The sequence below is a fragment of the Leptosomus discolor genome, chromosome 1 (genome assembly GCF_034619465.1).
Source record: "Leptosomus discolor isolate bLepDis1 chromosome 1, bLepDis1.hap2, whole genome shotgun sequence".
In the NCBI taxonomy this organism is placed as follows: domain Eukaryota; kingdom Metazoa; phylum Chordata; class Aves; order Leptosomiformes; family Leptosomidae; genus Leptosomus; species Leptosomus discolor.
This window is the reverse complement of record NC_141391.1, coordinates 156,599,512-156,616,796: the sequence shown is the minus strand read 5'-3', so window position 1 is coordinate 156,616,796 and position 17,285 is coordinate 156,599,512. Positions and strand designations below refer to the sequence as shown.

The following is a 17,285-nucleotide window of genomic DNA, read 5'->3' as shown; positions in this document are numbered from 1 at the left end:
GTTACTACAATTAGGTCAGTAAATCTGTGAGGTTTTTTCTAAATTAAGAATTTAGGTGCTACGCTTTAGTTACATATGCCGGAAGAAAGTCTGTTTGTAGAGGGCAAGTACCCAAATGTGCTACTGCTCTGAATGGCAAGGTAAAATAAATACATAAATACATAAAGCTCCCAGTCCCACTCAACAGATCCCTTGTAGACGTAGATTAAAAGTAAAAAAAAAAAAAAAGAAAAAAAAAAAGACTATGTAAATGAAGATTAGATCTTATATCCCACCTTGACATTAAAGGCCACCATCCTGTTATGCAGAAAATTAATCTCCAGATTTCATTTTATGACAAGATTGCCTTTGTTCGCTGATTTGAAAATCCCACACCCTGGATGAAGACCAGATCACAGATTAAGCAGGAAAAAGGCAGGGCTTTCAGCGACCTAAAGTAGGATCTTCTGAGAAACTTGGGAGGGACAGACCACAAGGGTAACATACAGAAGAGATGAGGAGCTGTAAGAGAGGGAAGTTCTAGAAGAAAAGGAATGTGCGCAACTTCAGGGTGACATTTTTTCCTTTCAGCCAAAGGGATGAATACTGAGACTGTACCATGAAGGAAAGCAAATGACAGGAAGCGGGTAAAGACACATTGGAGAAGATTTACTCTATGCTGAGGGAAACACAAAGGGAAACTGTGCTTCCAAGCCTATAGGAAAATGACCGTGAAAGACAGATGTAACACTGCTTGGGCTGGATATTTTGCACAGATGAGAACACGCAGCAGAAAGGCCAGATTACTTACTGATTTGGCATGTATCATCAGATACACAACTACATCCATTCTGCCCCAAGTGCTATAAAAGAAAGGCAGCTGGAGATGTTTTACTCCCTTCCCAGAAAACAGATACCTTTTTCTCAGCCCTGGCCAGAGCAATGTCTCGTTGGGTATGTGTAACTTCTGTGACCCAACACCCAGGAACATTTCGCCAAAGACACACAGTGACCCAACAGGTTGCAACAGCCTTGATCCAATTATTTTCTCTGATCGGAGTATCAGAAGACGTGCTAACTAACCAGGGGACAAACTTTATGTCTAAGGTCATGAAACAGCAGTATTGAGTACTAGGTATAAAAAGTATTAAAGCCTATGCCACATCCTCCTCAAACAGATGGCCTTTCAGAAAGATTTAATCAGACATTGAAATGCATGCTGCGAATACTCATTACTAGCACAGGATCAGGCTGGGACAAGTGGCCAGCCCTGACGTTATTGCCTACAGGGAATTACCACAGGCATAAACAGGATTTTCAACGTTTGAACTTCTCTCTGGATAACAAGTACAGGGTCCCCTTGCCATCATAAGGGAGGGTAAAGCAAAACATTCATGATGGGGCAGGCCAGGTCTAAGTTGCAGAGGAGAAGCAAGAGACCCAGGCCCTTATAAGGAAGAGCTGTCTTTTTTTGACTTCCTTCTCCTCTATTTTTCGCCTGTGCTAGTCAAGCCACCACAAAGCTCAGCGAAACAGAACAGCATTTGCTGGATCCCACCTTCAAAGCACAATGAGCTCTTGCTCATATTTTTATGGACACATAAAACAGAGCTGTGACCACTCCCTCCCCTTCAGTATCAAGAACAGGAAAAACAGGGTACGGCCACAACAACCAGCACCTAGAAGGAGGTGTAAGTAAGGCTGGCCGAAAAAAAGAACAACCCCCCCCCCAAAACACTAACCCCCCAAAAAAAACCAACCAACAAAAAAACCACACACCCCCACCACTTTTGATCTTCCCTTCAACAATGGGGCAGTTTCTTTGAAAAAGACAGGTTCGCCTTTCAATTCTATCCTCCTCCAGGTTTTCAGAGAAATTTTACTGCAAACATTATTTGAAACAGCCCTTAAGCTATCTTTTGGCCTGGATTTTTGATAAACTGTATTTTAAGTGACTGATTTTCCCATATAAACACAATTTTTAAAAGTCACTAAAACCCTTGACATTACCAACAACTGAGCATGTGGGTTTATTTATTTTTACTCTGGATGAAAAAGCCTTTTTTCAACACTAAAAATCCCACCCTTCTCAATTAAAAGATGTTTCTCATATGCTGTAGATCAGGAAAGCCAAATGTCCATCTTCACTTCCCACATCGGCTGGTGAAAACAGGAGGAAAATGCATGCAAACCCTATTGACAGAAGCATTTAAGTCCTTCCTCCCTGTAACTCTGAAGGCATCCTGTTGGCCTAATGACTTCCTGTGGATTAATGCTGCTACAGGGACCATCTGAACCTCCCCTGCCCAGAAAGGGGCAGTTACCATTTTTTTTTGAAAACCTTCTGAAGGAGCTCCACTACACATCTCTTACAAAGTGAGGTTAGCTTTTCCTGCAGAGATACTCACGTTTTCCCAGTACTATCTGCAAGATCATTCTTGGCAACTCTGGATACACAAAAAACTTCACCAGCCTAATCAGTATGAACACCTTGGTGCTTTGATTTCATTTCTGTCCTTTGGCACGAATCTTGCAAACTGAAGCATGTGAGCAGTGCTCCAAGAAGTCAATGAGATGGCTCGTGTGCATGGCAGCATTTTGAACCCTAGATTGTAGCTGAGGTGGGACATGTGAGATACGGGATAGGGACACTGCTTCTGTCACCCCCTGAAGTAGAAATGAAGATACACAGCAGTGGCTGAAAAAGAATAAAAGGGAGTGGGGAGAGATGGAGGTATTGGAGAAAGAGTCCCAGATGCCAAGATTATATTGTTACGGTTGCTGCAGGGTTTGCTGGAGTGGGGCAGATAATACATACATGATAACATCTGCCTGTTCTTTGTCTAGGATCCATAAAGTACTCTGATCCATAACCAAGGAGGCAGTAGAAATGATGTGATAAGACCAAAGGGTAAGCGATAGCAAGCAGATATGGTACATGCTTGTTGGCAGCAGGTAACCAAGCAGATATTTGCTATCTACTTGTGACTGCAGTGCTCTTAAAGCGCTGGGCTCACAGGTGTGCTGGGCTGCAGAACTGGGACAGATGTAGCAATAATGCAAAACTCTTCCTGCTTCCCCATCCACACGCCTCGGGGAGGTGAGAAAGTCACTGCTCTCGTTACTTATGCTGTCCTTGATCTCTTTTGAGCAGAAAGACTGCAGAACTGCATTTCATGATGAAAGCACCTCAGCCAGACACTTCAGCCCAGGCTGAAACCAAAAGATCACATTTTGTAGGCCTGCAATCCATCATTGGAAAGAAAGCAACAGACTGATCAAGAAACTTCAACTGATGACCAAAAGCAACAAGGATTTTGAGTTCATCTCCATTTGAGATTTTGAGGCCTTGTTATGTTTAAATGCCCACTTAGAAAATCCTAAGGAATTGATAAAATTCATTACATTTTTAAGAAAAAGGGGGAAGAAAAGGATTTTTCTTCAAATGTGGGAAGGAAAGAATACATTTTTAAAGCAAGCAGTAATGGCTTGATTTTTAAAAGAAGGTGAATAGCTAAAACGCCTTTTAACATAATGCCACTTTTTTTTTTTCCTCTTAGAATCACTGTTCTGCCTAAGCACAGACACCAGATTTAGTGTTCGAAAGATTTTTAACATATACTAGAGAAATTATAACCTTCCGCTTAGAACAAAACAGATACAGCTTTAAGATTTGGGTTCAACCCCCATAGTTAGCACAAATTCCCTCTATATCATTAAGACACTCATTTACCCTTCTGGAAAGCCCACTTCACATTTCCTCCCCACAAAGGCAGTGGGTAAAAACATGATCAAACCATGGACCAAACAGTCCAGCAGAACAGAATCACAGCATCCCTCCCCTGCATACTTAGAAAAACAAAAGGACCAGACTGATCCTTTGCTTTACTGACAGTTTATTAATCAGTAAAAACAGATTATTTAATATTGCCATACAGTGTGTATCCTTAAATGGACACCACCTTCTTTCAAATATAAACAAGTTTTGCTTGGTTTTCTACAAAGGCAGGAAAACTGCACACTATTAGAAGGTGTCTAATCCTCCCATCTGCTGTTTCCTTAGAAAAATATTTACTTTTTAACATCTGTACTGCATTTCCACAGTTCAAACACACACATAGCTCCTGGAATGTACATAGTATTTAGCAAATTTTTAACTAAGTTTTCTTAGTAATTGTATAGTTTTCCCTTGACAAGGAGAGGATCAGACTTTTTCAGGAGGATTACCTCTGCTCAACTCATTTCAAGCAGCTCTTGAATAAAATAGTTCATTAGTTCACGAAAAGGAAAAACTCCAGGGAACTGCTGGGGAAGGAAGAGAAAAGAACAGAGTGCCACAGTAATTAGGTTTTCAGATTGTCCCTTATCCTCCAGAATGCAGGTACACACACACATGTCCCTCTTCCCCTTAGGTAAAGAATTTAGGGGAGCTCATTGCACATTTTTCCCTGGGAATCAGTGTTACAGAGATTAAAGTTGTAACCAGGCCATCATTTCCCAAACAGATATTGAAAGATACCACTTCCTTATAGCACATTTCTATTGTTAGTCTGTAGCGAAAGGGCAGTTCTTTCCCCTTTGCAAGCATTTAAATACCTGAGTTTCAGACATCCTCAAAACTCAGTTTCCTGACCTTTTTAGGCTGATGCTAGAAAACCAAAGGATCTCCACTCACCAGGAACCACTTATGCCTGCCCAGGTGTACGGGCACCCCAGGGGCAGCAGAGACACTGACTGTACCTATTTGGGATCAGGGAAAGGATTGGCCAGGAGTGAGGATGGGAATCGGGGAAAACTGGAGGGGACTGCAATTGTTCACTTTCAGCTCCTGACCAGAGGACAACCTCTTTTGATCTAGACCTAGCACAGTAGAGTACAGAGCATCCCAGGGCTGTACCAATTCACAGGAGGCCAAGTCATCACCAGGACTGACAGCACCACACAGCTTCTCTGTGGCTTTACACCATGTGGCTCACAGGCAGCATGGTTCACAGCAGCACAGCCTTCACACTCTTCTTCCGTTGTTCCATCTGTCTGCTTTGCACTCACATCAAAAGCGTTCAGGTAGTCCGTAAGTCTCCAGCCAGATCAACTAAACTGCCAGTGAATCAATTTCTGGTGATATTCCCTGTGCTTTGTCACCCTCTCATTTCAAATCAGCTTGAGACAACCAAGAAACAGCTGATCATCATCAGAAACATCATCAGGTCACTACCTACCTGGCATGGATCAGTGACTTTGAATTATGCATTCACAGCAGACAGTATGACTGGAAAAATCAGGAGATGCCAGAAGGATGTGTTGCAGCCTTTATGAACTCTCCAATTCTTGTTTAAAAGGTGCATATTTTGAAAACTGGATTTTCCCACATACCTGTTGTAGTTTTCCAAAAATAATGCTTTGCAATATCCTTAAATTGTTACATTCCGATTATTGTTAATACTATGTATTACAAATTAAATTCTGGCCTTTCATCTGCTGAGGGGTCTTAGTTTCAACCCACAGTTTTAGAAAGGAGTCTCCATATTGAGCACCATGAAAGACTCCATCTAGATATCATCATTTAAAACAGACTGGTAGGTTAAGAACTCAGCTATAACATGCTAGAAAAACAACTCTTACATGAATAATGATTTGCATATCAGACTATTAAACGAAAATCTATCAAACTATCATTTACTGAAGTAAACAAACAGTCTATCTACCCTGTTTCTGGAAACAATTTGCCTCAGGGAAAAATTTAAACCTGGGCAGATAATCAGGATAAGGTATTTGAACACTTAAATCCTGCTGGAGTCTTCAAAGTAGGTGTTAAGTGGTGCATTAAATTTGTGCTGTTTCTTCTGAGCAGGGTGAATTTGCTCTTCTGTAAATAGTGGGAAAAGCATTTTACAATAATTTGAATCCATGAATAAATGTAATATATTAAAATTTCTAAAGTACGACCACTAAACGGTTTTGTACATAAGCCAAATGAGTGGGATATCCAGGACTGAAATTATTTGACTGACCACAGAAAGATAGTATATAATTAAAATGACATCTGCAGCACTAACCGATGGGATGAGAGAAAGTGACATCACAGATCTTGTATAAGCTGCAAGCGTATTATTAGATCTAAACCTGGCTGTAAAATTACTATCTGCCCATGGGATTATCTTTAGGCATTCAGAAGCATTGTTTCATTTACTGATAGAACAGGGATGATAACAGGCTGACTTTGCTTGTCACATTGTTTTTTGGCCTTTCTTTATTCTTTGTTCACGTTAGCTGCAGATTAGAGGAAGACAAGCTTCAGTTGAATCACTTCCGTGGATCTTTTCATTTGTTTTACAGTTTCTTCCAAAGGTGGTTTGTTTTTTTTTTTTTCCCATACTCCAAAGAAAAGAACCCAAAAGCATTTTTAATGGTGATAAAACCAACAAGGAGTAAAAGAATCACACAATGTAACATCTAGGAATGTGGCAACCTAAGGAATACCCATTGGCCTAATGCAGCACACGGAGGCCGTAAGATTTTGCTTATAGGTCCTATTATTAGAACAAAGAACCAGTAGCTACGGGTTATATCTTGGGCTCATTAAAATGCAGTCACAAAACTCTGACTGATTTCAGTGGGTACATTTCATCACTCGAGACCTAGGACACAGGACATAATTCTCCTTCAAATGCAGGGCTATCTGGGACACCTAATCTCTACAGATTACATTTCTGCATTAAATCGGACACAGCTGCATTTTGATCTGTTTCACATATCATTTTTATGTTCCTGGCAAATTATTAAGTTGCCTATACTTGTAACAAGACTCGTGTGCCATCAACCTAAAACAATCAAAATTCTAAGAGCGTATAACAAGACAGAATGAAAACGGAAAAATAGGAAGCTCCAAACTTTCCAGTCGCTTTTGAAAGCCGTGCTAATGATCCTGAACTGCAAAGGGGACTTAACGCACTCTCAGAAATCTAGTCCAAAGTGTCTAATTCACAGCGTTTGAAATAGTTCCCATACGCCAATTTTGCAAACTAGGTAAAAGTTCAGGAGCAGGCGGGGCCACAGCCAGTAATGGACTTGTGCATACACTGTTGAGGCAAACATGGACCTTGTACTTTCCTCCACCCTGCCCTGATACTCGGCAGCTACTGCCATGTGTTATCTCTACAGCATCTCGCAACATCCCTTCCAATATAACCTTAAAACTCTGCTCCATCAACCACTGAAACCTGCAAACAGGCTGCATATGCAGAGAATGCTGCCTCCTGCTCTTGTCATTACGATCACAGAGTCACAGAACGGTAGGGGTTGGAAGGGACCTCTGGAGATCACCTAGTCCCACCCCCCTGCTAAAGCAGGTTCACCCAGAGCAGGTTGCACAGGATCACACCCAGGTGAGTTTTGAGTATTTCCAGAAAAGGAGACTCCATAGCCTCCCTGGGCAGCCTGTTCCAGTGCTCTGCCACCCTCAGAGTAAAGAAGTTTTTCCTCATGTTCAGATGGATCTTCCCTTGTTCCAGTTTATGTCCGTTGCCCCTTGTCCTGTCACTGGGCACCACTGAAAAGAGCCTGGCCCATCCTCTTGATACCCACCCTTTACATGCTTACAAGCATCAAAAAGGTCCCCTCTCAGCCTTCTCTTCTCCAGGCTAAACAGACACAGGTCTCTCAGTCTTTCCTCATATGAGACATGCTCCTTATGCTTTTCCTTATGTTTCCTCCTAACCATACCCACCTGCTGACCTTTATCTTTGTCTGCAGTTTGTGTGAGTGACCATCTACAGTATAGGGAAGGATTTAGCCCATGATCAATGCCCTCAGTGCTATGGCCACAGAAATACATTGCATTTTATTAACAGTAGCTAATACAGTGACTACTTCTAATCCACATTAGATTGTTTCATTTCCCCTTTTATAATTGATACACAGAATAGACTTTCCATGCAGACCCCTTCAACATAAATCTCTGATTCATAACTCCATACATACGGCCACACCAGTATGCCATTAAAAGCTCACACTGGATCTGTGCACTAGAAATGTGGTGTCCGCAAGCAGCTTAGATACACCATCCCTATAAAATATTTTTCAGCATTCAGCCTGGAACCATGTTTATGAATCACGAATTGTTTGTGGCCGGTTAGTGGTGCTTATAATCTTTTGGATGTAAAGAAGAGACAAAAACCTAAAGGCTAGTGGGGGCAGAGACTCATAAAGGTAGGCTGGAGGAAAGACAAGAAGCATGCAGTGATAAACTGCAACAAATACAGAAGTGAGACTTCACTGCAGAAAAAGTCAAAGAAAAAGAGCAGAATATGCAACACGGCAAAGAGCAGTAACATCTTTGAAACTCAATTTGATTTTTAAATGTGTCCTGGATATAATATAGGGTAAACTAAACCAAATTTTTTTCCTGAAAGGTGACAGCTGCAGGGCTAAACTGTGAGAAAGAGTTGGGAGGATCCATTCTCACCTGTGTTGTTACCCCATCAGAATTGCTCTTCATTTCAAAGTGGTAAGAAACAGCTCTTATATTTCAATATTAAACAGATTCTTAATGTGTGTGTTGTAGCATGTTTCATGCAATTGATACGCAAAATGCGTCTCAGTTACCTTTAAAATGGAATTTTCATTGATATTCTTTTTTTCTCACTACACATCCATAACTAAGTGGTTAACTTATTTTTAGGGATATCATATGCGGTCTGCAGTAAAGAATGGTCCAAAAGGACAAGTAGACCTGAAGAACTTTTGCATCACAGAACTGAAGCACATGCCTATGTTCCAAATGCTTTGTATATCAAAAAATGAGAAACTTTAATAAAAATGCATGTGCCTTCAGATACTTCATAAAACAACAGTGATCAAAACAAAACAAAAAAAAAACAGAACTGCTTTCTGTCCAGATGAAAGAAATATATGGGTAACATTATTTGCTAATAATGCATTCCCATTAGTTTGCATACTTTAGGTAGAATTTACTAGCTTTCTCTTTAGCCATCTCAATATCAAGTGTCTGCTCTTAACCAGACATTCTGGTTCTTTCCATTTTCAAAAGCAGTAGGAACTGTCACAGGACTACATAAAACCTGCCTCAGCTCCTAGATAATGACTGGGTTGAAATACTCAGTGGGGGCTCCCTTTTCTCTGGTCGTTAAGGAAAAGTAGCATAGAAAAAACACCTAACTTTAAGATGAGAAAAAATTCTACAAGGTAAATCCTTCCTTCTGGGTCTAGCAACTGGGTTGAAAAGTCATCCCAGATGTAACATTTTCTGCATCCTTATTTGAACAGAAATACTAAGAGAAGCAATCTTTCTTGTAATGTGTTAACAATTCTGCATCAACACCAAGCCTGGCTGATGGTACATAAAGCTAAAAATGAATAAAATCTTTACTAAATTGCTTTGAATGTTCAAACAGACCGAGTTTGCTTTTTCAGCTGAGGCTTATGCCACTTCCAGTTTTTCCTCAAAACATTTGCTTATCCATATATTTATCACAGAAATAGCCTTACCTCAGCTGCATCTTGCTGGTGTCTGAAGACAATTGCATTTTTTATGGTTTGGATAAAAAATCCATTCAGTTCCTTTTGTTTCTTGCTTGGCAAAATCCGGAGCAATGGGATCATTATGAATGGGAAAGAAACTGTAAGAGATTTTACAGAAGAAAACACTGAATTAGACTGTAAAGGCATATAATATCCCTCTCCTTTCATTAATGTATTATAAAGCTCATCAAGTGGGATGTGTTACTTTTCTGAAACCTGTTTTTTCCTCTTTTCCTCTCCCTCTTTTTCTTCCACCCCCATAGGCTGGTAAAGGATTTCCTTTTAGAAATTCCATGTTGGCTGGGACTCCCCTGCCAGACAGATGCTTTCCAAGCTTACTTCAACAATGCTTCATGATTTCAGTTCAGCTTCAAGATTTCAGTTCAGCTTCTTGATGTTACAGAGCCACCACAACAAAGGGGAGAACTATTTTCCCTGCCTACTCAAACAATCGTGTACAGAAGGTGAGGGACCTTGAACTAGCCTAGCGGCTTATGAAATTGTGAACTATGAAATTGTGTATTAATCATTCTCATGTACAGATCTCCAATATGAGGATATTGGTTTGCTATTTTATTTCACTTCTCTAAACAGGCCACAGACTCTGGAAGTGCGATGTTATCACAAGGATGGTGTCCAGTACATGGCCTTTATAGCCAGGAACTAGAAACCTGAGTGAAGTCTTGCATCTTAATAAACCCCTCATTAACTTATGAACAGCTTAAGACTAACAAATCAGTCATCAGAAAACCCGTGTGCTGCCAACAGGGCAACACAGTGCAGAAATTCAGACCACATAATGTACCAACAGAAAGAGATCAACCAAGGAATCCAACCCCAAACCCTACAGAAATTTTCTTTAATGAAGGACATGGTCTTAGACATATAGGGACACACTTCTGTCACTTTGGAAATTGTCACAAATCACACTTTGCAATCAGGTTAAACATTAACCCCAGGACAACTCCAGAAGGAAACAGTTCATGTGCAGTACCGGTGCAATCTGCAATGCCAGCAGGATCAGATGGGCACAGGAAACTTTGTCACTGTGCCACCTGACACTACTGTGTGCAGGTCTAGATAGCAAGATGGTAAAACCTCAACAACCTCGATTATGCTTATTCCTCAGCTACAATTCTTACTGCCCTTGCGTTAGCAAGGCCACCGTCACCATGAAGCCTTACCTTTTGTGCCCTAGAACTCAGTGGCTTTATATACCATTCTTGCATGACCTATCCACGCACCTGAAAATAAGTGCATTTTCTTAACGGCAGCCTGTGCTGGCACTTATCTTTATCCTTCATAGCCATCGACCAGGCTGCTGCTGCTATTCAAACAAGAATTTGGAGGATTTATACTATTTGTTTATACTCCTCCAACTCTTTTCTTTACTGGGTTATTAGCCCACTGTTGTTTATGGATGGGATTTCAATCTCTACCAAGCAAACCGAGTGCACAAAAACTTTACCATCGGGCTCCAAAGGGCAGTTACTCTGTTTTAATGTGAATGTATTAAAAGAGATACCGTAGAAATTACAGGTCATAGAAACCTTCCACTCAGATCAACTTGGGGCATTGCCGTCCCAGACTCTTGGTTTCTGGAGGAAGTTGCATTAATGGTGACAAAAGCTGCAGAGCATATGGCAGAAAACTCCAGGGTATACTTGGCCTGTAGGTTGCATTCTGAACACCTCTGAAATAAAGTCCGCTATACATCTTCCTGCTCCTGCTTCAGCATGTTTTGCAACTTGAGAATGATTTTTCGAAAAATTACCATAAGGAAGTAGACAGACTATACTCACGGATTAGAAGGAGGAGAGGCTTAAACAAAGACATTTCAAAGAATGTTCTGCAATTCTTAACAAAGGGGTCATTGGGATTCTTCTGAGAATCCACCTCAGTACCAAAAGCTACGCTACCAACGACATCCAAGGTGAAGCAGTTGTAACACCTGCATTGAGAAAAAGAGTTGTTTCCATCATTCTGACAAATGTTGGCACTTAATAACGATCACCTTCTCTCCATCTACAAAGTGAACGTATTTTCATATAGCCCAATAATTCCACTAAAAATTTATAAAAAATAAATTTGTTATTACCTAGAAATCAAATGCAACAGGTCAGAGACTCATAAGCATTTTCCTAGTATGCATCCTAATAAAAGAGACCATTCCTTTCTCATTTTAAACTGCGGAAATCACATCTACTACCAGTCCAGTCTAAAATCTCAGTGACAAGAGGTGCTTAAGTAAATCTCCTGTTAAGGATTTCCTTTGTCTTCTTGACAGCGCCTTTGTAACATAAAATCGTGGTCAAAACCAAGAGAAACTGTCGTCATGTGAAATCTGCATATCTGCAGAGGAGCAGCAAATGCTTTGAGAACTACAAATGATGTGTAGTCCATGATCTAGAAACTTCAGAACTCACTGGATCTCTCCCTGCATATCTGACCACCTATCCAATTGCCACCATCTTTATTTCTACTGGGCATTAGCAGCTATATTTAGTTTTGAGATAAATGGACTGAGACTGTAAAATATTCTTAATATTTGATTCTTCTGATCTGTGGTCAAGTCTGCAATGACTGTTCTTCTGTGTTCCCTTACAAAAGGCTAATATCAAATTCTCTGGTGTTTTAGCCTGAGTAAGCATGTATTAAGAGAAGCACAGGACTCAGGCCCAGTATATCTTGTATATAGATTGTGATGCAGCATTTCTAGACTATGATCTTTAGGCGTTGTCATTCTGATGACATCAGAGCAGATTTGAAAGATAACAACAGTACTGCAAAGCTAAGTAACTTCTTTGGGTTTTCAACTCTTATAAACACACACAAGATGTTATTAGAAGTTGAAATGCTGAAAGAGGGGGGCGCTGCAATAAAACAATAATTTCAGAAGCACTCGATCATCTACCTCTCCAAGGTACTGAAAAAGCTTAAAAACTAAATTCTGAGTTGTTGGCGAAACACAAAATGGCTAAAGCCAACAAATGTAAAAGATGACAGGAGCTTGCAGATAGGGTATTTATATTCAAAAAGTAGCTCCCAAGGCAATTCTGGGAAACTGCAGTGAGATGAGAATCACATTTATATATGTCAAACCTACTGAAATGGTAGTATGATAAAACAACTGGAAGATCATATTCTGAGATGGTCAACGTCATTCATTTATACTTTCAACAGGTCTTCTGAAAAGTGCCTCTTGAAAGGAGAAACCCTATCATGGATCAATATCTAAAAGACCAGGCAAAGAAAAAGGACAAATGGAAAAAAAGGAAAAGCCTGGAAGGACTCAAAAGGTCCATTTTCATCAGAGCACTAGGCTAAGCGTAATGTATCTCAAGGTTTCATAGAATCTCTTAAGATGTTTAATAAAGAGATCTCTGTGTACATACATACATTTGCGCGCGTACATATACATGTACTTAAAGAGAGATGGATCAATTGTGGATAAATATCCATTTCTTCAGATGAAATAAAATTATTTGTGCTGCTCCAGTTTGGGGGAAATCATGAAGAACTTCAGAGGGTGCTGGCCAACACAGCAAACGAAGTGTGTGGAAAATAGTGCCTATTGGAAAGAATGCGCGTGAACTATTCATATGCTGTACAGGCTCCTAGAAGAAATGCATCTGCTTAGAGAAGGAGCTAGACAGTGTAATGAACAGTTCAGTGAAGACCTCTCATGAAAGAGCAACAAAAAAGATAATAGGATATTAAATACACAACAAATGGTAGAAAGCACCGTATGGAAAATATTAAAGTGTTATTTTATAAATCAATGGTCCATTCTCATCTGGAGTACTGATCCCACCATTTCACAAAAGGCTAGGGTGCCAGTTGAGGGGGTTAGGAGGAATATGGTAAGAGTAACTGCTCAAAAAAACTCACATAAAAAAGGCAAGAGAGTGATGGACTAGAGGGATTTGATACTAGATCAATTCCTATATTTGTATGTTATTGGCAGACTGTAGAGAGCAGACTGGACAGGGACTGATGCAGCTTTCTTTCCTGCTTCCAGCTGTTAAAACTTCATTAAACAACCACTAGAAATATATCAGATGCTTTTCTAAAATTACTTTTCAAGTGTACAATGGCTGCCCCCAGTAAGAAAAGGAATCTATCAGGCACATTCTCTATTAAACTACGATCTCCACTTAGAAAAGTGAGGGAGGAAAAAAAAAAAATCCTCTTTTATAGAGTAAGTGCATATTTAGAATAACTGCTACTGTGGATTTATTTTTTTTTTTTAATTCTGCTACTAATTTCTGGCATGTTGAACATACCTCTGGATATCAAAAGCTTTCCCAGAATCTGCATAGGCTTTCAAGTTACACAGCAGGACATCACAGGCCTGGTTTATTAGTGGTGTCATCTAGAAAGGAACACATAGTATGGTGAAAAACATTAAAATGTTAAAAAAAAATAATCAATTATTCTAAATTAGTTTTATCCAGTAGATTGTGTGGAGCTCTCAGGATCCTCTGCAGGTGTGGTCAGGCACTTTTGCACAGGTAAGGTGAAATGTTGGGACTGTCTGCTAAAAATAAATCTACTTATTATAGCGATGCCCTTCTCCAGCTCTGAGACTAAATATAAGAGGCCCTGTTGCTTACCTGACCTGTGGCTCTCACCCAACTGTGGCTATATACACAGAAAGCTATCAAGCAAAGGCATCCCCCTCTCCTTTTAATCATTCCCTGTTTCATCTGGTGATTTATCATGACCCATATTTACAGTACATTACATTTAGGCTACATATGCTTCTGAGCAGAAGGAATAATATTTTCCATGGTCCTGGACTCCTGTAAAGATATTAGCATCAGAGGCCCAGCATTTCCGTTGTGCTGCTCCTCTGTTTGAGGGATTTAACATGTACACTAGAAAAGCACCATGTATACCACTATAAGTTGCTGAGGGCAAACTGCTACTGCTACTTGCAGAAAGGGCTTTCTGGAGTGGTGATGTCATGAAATGGACATTCACGTGAATTTATGCAGCTAATGGTTCTTTACAGTCACTGACACATGATGGTCAGGTAGATTTACCCACAGCCTGGCCGTAGCTAAGTGTCCTCTCTAGCACTTCGCGGAAACCATGACATAGGCAACCATCAAGACTTCTCTCTTTAACTTTTTACATGTAAAAGGCTTCAGACACTTGCCTTTATTACACCTACTAGCAAAGCAGAGGAAGGGTGTAGCAGCAGTCCATGACCCTAAAGGCACTATCTGCTATGGCTCCTTCTCCATATAGACTGCAGAGATATCCTTAGAGCCTACAATTTAGTATCACAGGCTTGCCTCAACAATTATGCCAAGCATCAGCAGACACACACAGAGAAACCTGCCTTCCTTCCTCAACAACCTCCTTCAGCATATGGATGTCAACAAACACGAGAACAGACTTGTCCTACTCCTCTGACATACTTGTTACCAAAAAAGACTTACTGCAGCCTCTCAGCACACTCCGAGAGCTATGCAGCCTGCCCAGCCAAGTCCATTTTGCTTGGCACTTCTACCTCTGTGAAACTGGCATAACACTTTGTGCACAGGCACACTGCCATCCTAACACATGGGCAAGACTATAGCAGTCAAAAGGCCAATGTGGGAGCATCCAACATGTTTTCCAAAGGCAGAAGTCTGAGTCAAGAATGTGTCTAGCTGCTCTCGAGGTCCTGTACTGACATGGGACAGAGCAGGTTGTCGCTATTTCAGCTCAAAGCCAGATTGATTTGGGCTTTGCCACAGTCTCACAAGACAATTCTAAACCTGGATTAGTATTCGGTAAAAGTAGCTGGTATGTGTTTGGGAGGTGCACGCCACATTACGTGGCACTTTTCTTCCCCTTTTGGCTTTCTAAAGAAGGTCCCCTGCAGTGAGCTTCTTCTCAAATGGTTCAACGAAATTAACACATTTCTGTTCAAGAGATTGAACCAGGGTGAAATGCTTTATAATCTCTGGGTCCAGCCTCTCCAATGAACTGAACCAGTCAAGGAGAACAAAATGGAAATCCATATTTTAACAGGTATGATGTTTCCTAAACAGATGGTGATCATTTCAGATTTTCCTTTCATTGCTGTATTTTCTCTTTTATCCTTCTTCACATCAACAGACCTGCAACCACCCAGCTGGTTGCTATTGCTTTCCAACAGCTGGCAGAGATGGCAGGGGCATGTACGCCTAGCCAGGGCATCTCATAGCACCTCTGCACTTTCCACATTCCACCAGCCTTTCAAAATACTGTTGCAATTCATTTCTAGCCATAAGATATTTTTATTAGCAAATCTGACTAGGAAAATAGGGAGGGGGGCACATGGATTTGATTTACTGTTAGCATGATAGGACAGAGTCATATCAATGAGACAATTATTTGCATATGAAAGCTATGGGGGATATCTACTCAAGAATCATGGGTTCGGGTTTTTATTCCCCTGAGGGACATAAATTAGTCCAAGATTGCTAACTACAAAGACCACAGGCTGAAACATTCTCAAGTCCCTTAACACTTTAAACTCTTTGTTCAGTTGTCAAGGAAAATAAAGTAGTGTTGGGGGAGGTGAACTATACCAAACTTTGAAAACCAGCACAGAAACAGACATGTTGATCTGCACCGCCTTGGGTATCACTAACTTCCTATACATTATCATTTGCCAGTCAGAACATAAAAAGCTGCATAACCTGCCTGAGATTCAGTTCTTGGTGGGTAAACAAACCCCAGCTGCTCTGTGTTCAGATTGGCTGAGAGTAACAGGATGAAGAAAAATCTAAACAATATGGTCCCTGTAAATATTTGATCTGCCAGTTATCTAATAGCAAGAGTAGCCCAGAGCCCAAATTTCTTTCTTTCTGCCAAAGAAGAGCATTTGGGGTTAGGGTTTTCATGATGCCAGGGGCTTTGCTGTATAAATCCTGCCAATATGCTATTTGGCACATAACAACAATTAGTTTCCGATTCTGCGTTCACAGAGTGCATGGGGATGTTTACACTGTTCAAAGGCATCAGAGTCATGTTCCTCTAGTTAGATGTGGTCCTTAGTATTCACTACTATTATTCCCCTTATTATTAGCATCCAAACTATAAAGTAGAAGGCTGGATCATATTCATTGTAGACAGACACACTGGAGACTTTACTGTTCACACACTGTATGCAGAAGTCGTGTTGGGTCTCTTGTCCCACAAATGGGATGAAATACAAAGGAAGGAGAAGGAAAAAGGATACAGCTTCTGTACCAGATTGCAAGTCTCCCTGACAAAAAGCAGGAAAAGAGCAGAGCATCAAGAAGATGTTTGTGAGAGGATTTGTTTCCACCACCTCACCATGGGGCTCTGGTATTCATGGGCACAAGTTATTAAAGTGAGCAACTCAACCAGACAGTGACTTGTGGCTCAAGGATATGCACATTTCACACATCAGTCTTTACATTAGTGATTTGCTTTGTCTCAGGTGAGCACGCTTGCTTTGCTAAGTAACAATAGCAATTTCTAGAGATCTTCCAAAATGCCTCTGACCAATGTGCACAAGCAGAGTAACAGCAAATCAAGGAAAGCTCAGCAGATGGACTGTCAGATCTTCTGTCCTAGTGGGACCTGGAAGATCTACATGCCTGAGAGAGACACTACAGGATTTTCTTGCACTGTTCTGCCACGTTATCAAAGCTCTGCTTTGCGTCTCCCTTTGTTTGAAACAAAATGCCTCAACACAAACTCCACTTCACAGGTTATTTAGGACAATGCTACATTATGCTGTGCTCTTTTCTTTAATT

The 17,285-nt window shown here is 40.6% G+C and overlaps 1 protein-coding gene across 1 annotated transcript in view; it reads right to left on the bottom strand.

The window, feature by feature from the left end:
• Positions 1–17,285, bottom strand: part of TBXAS1 (thromboxane A synthase 1) — a 229,291-nt gene that overhangs the window by 78,984 nt on the left and 133,022 nt on the right. The window contains exons 6-8 of the mRNA XM_086468110.1: positions 13,806–13,894; positions 11,322–11,470; positions 9,487–9,617 (exon numbers count right to left, since the gene is read on the bottom strand). Of these exons, the coding sequence (XP_086324236.1) occupies positions 9,487–9,617; positions 11,322–11,470; positions 13,806–13,894 (369 nt within the window). The remainder of the gene's footprint in view (positions 1–9,486; positions 9,618–11,321; positions 11,471–13,805; positions 13,895–17,285) is intronic.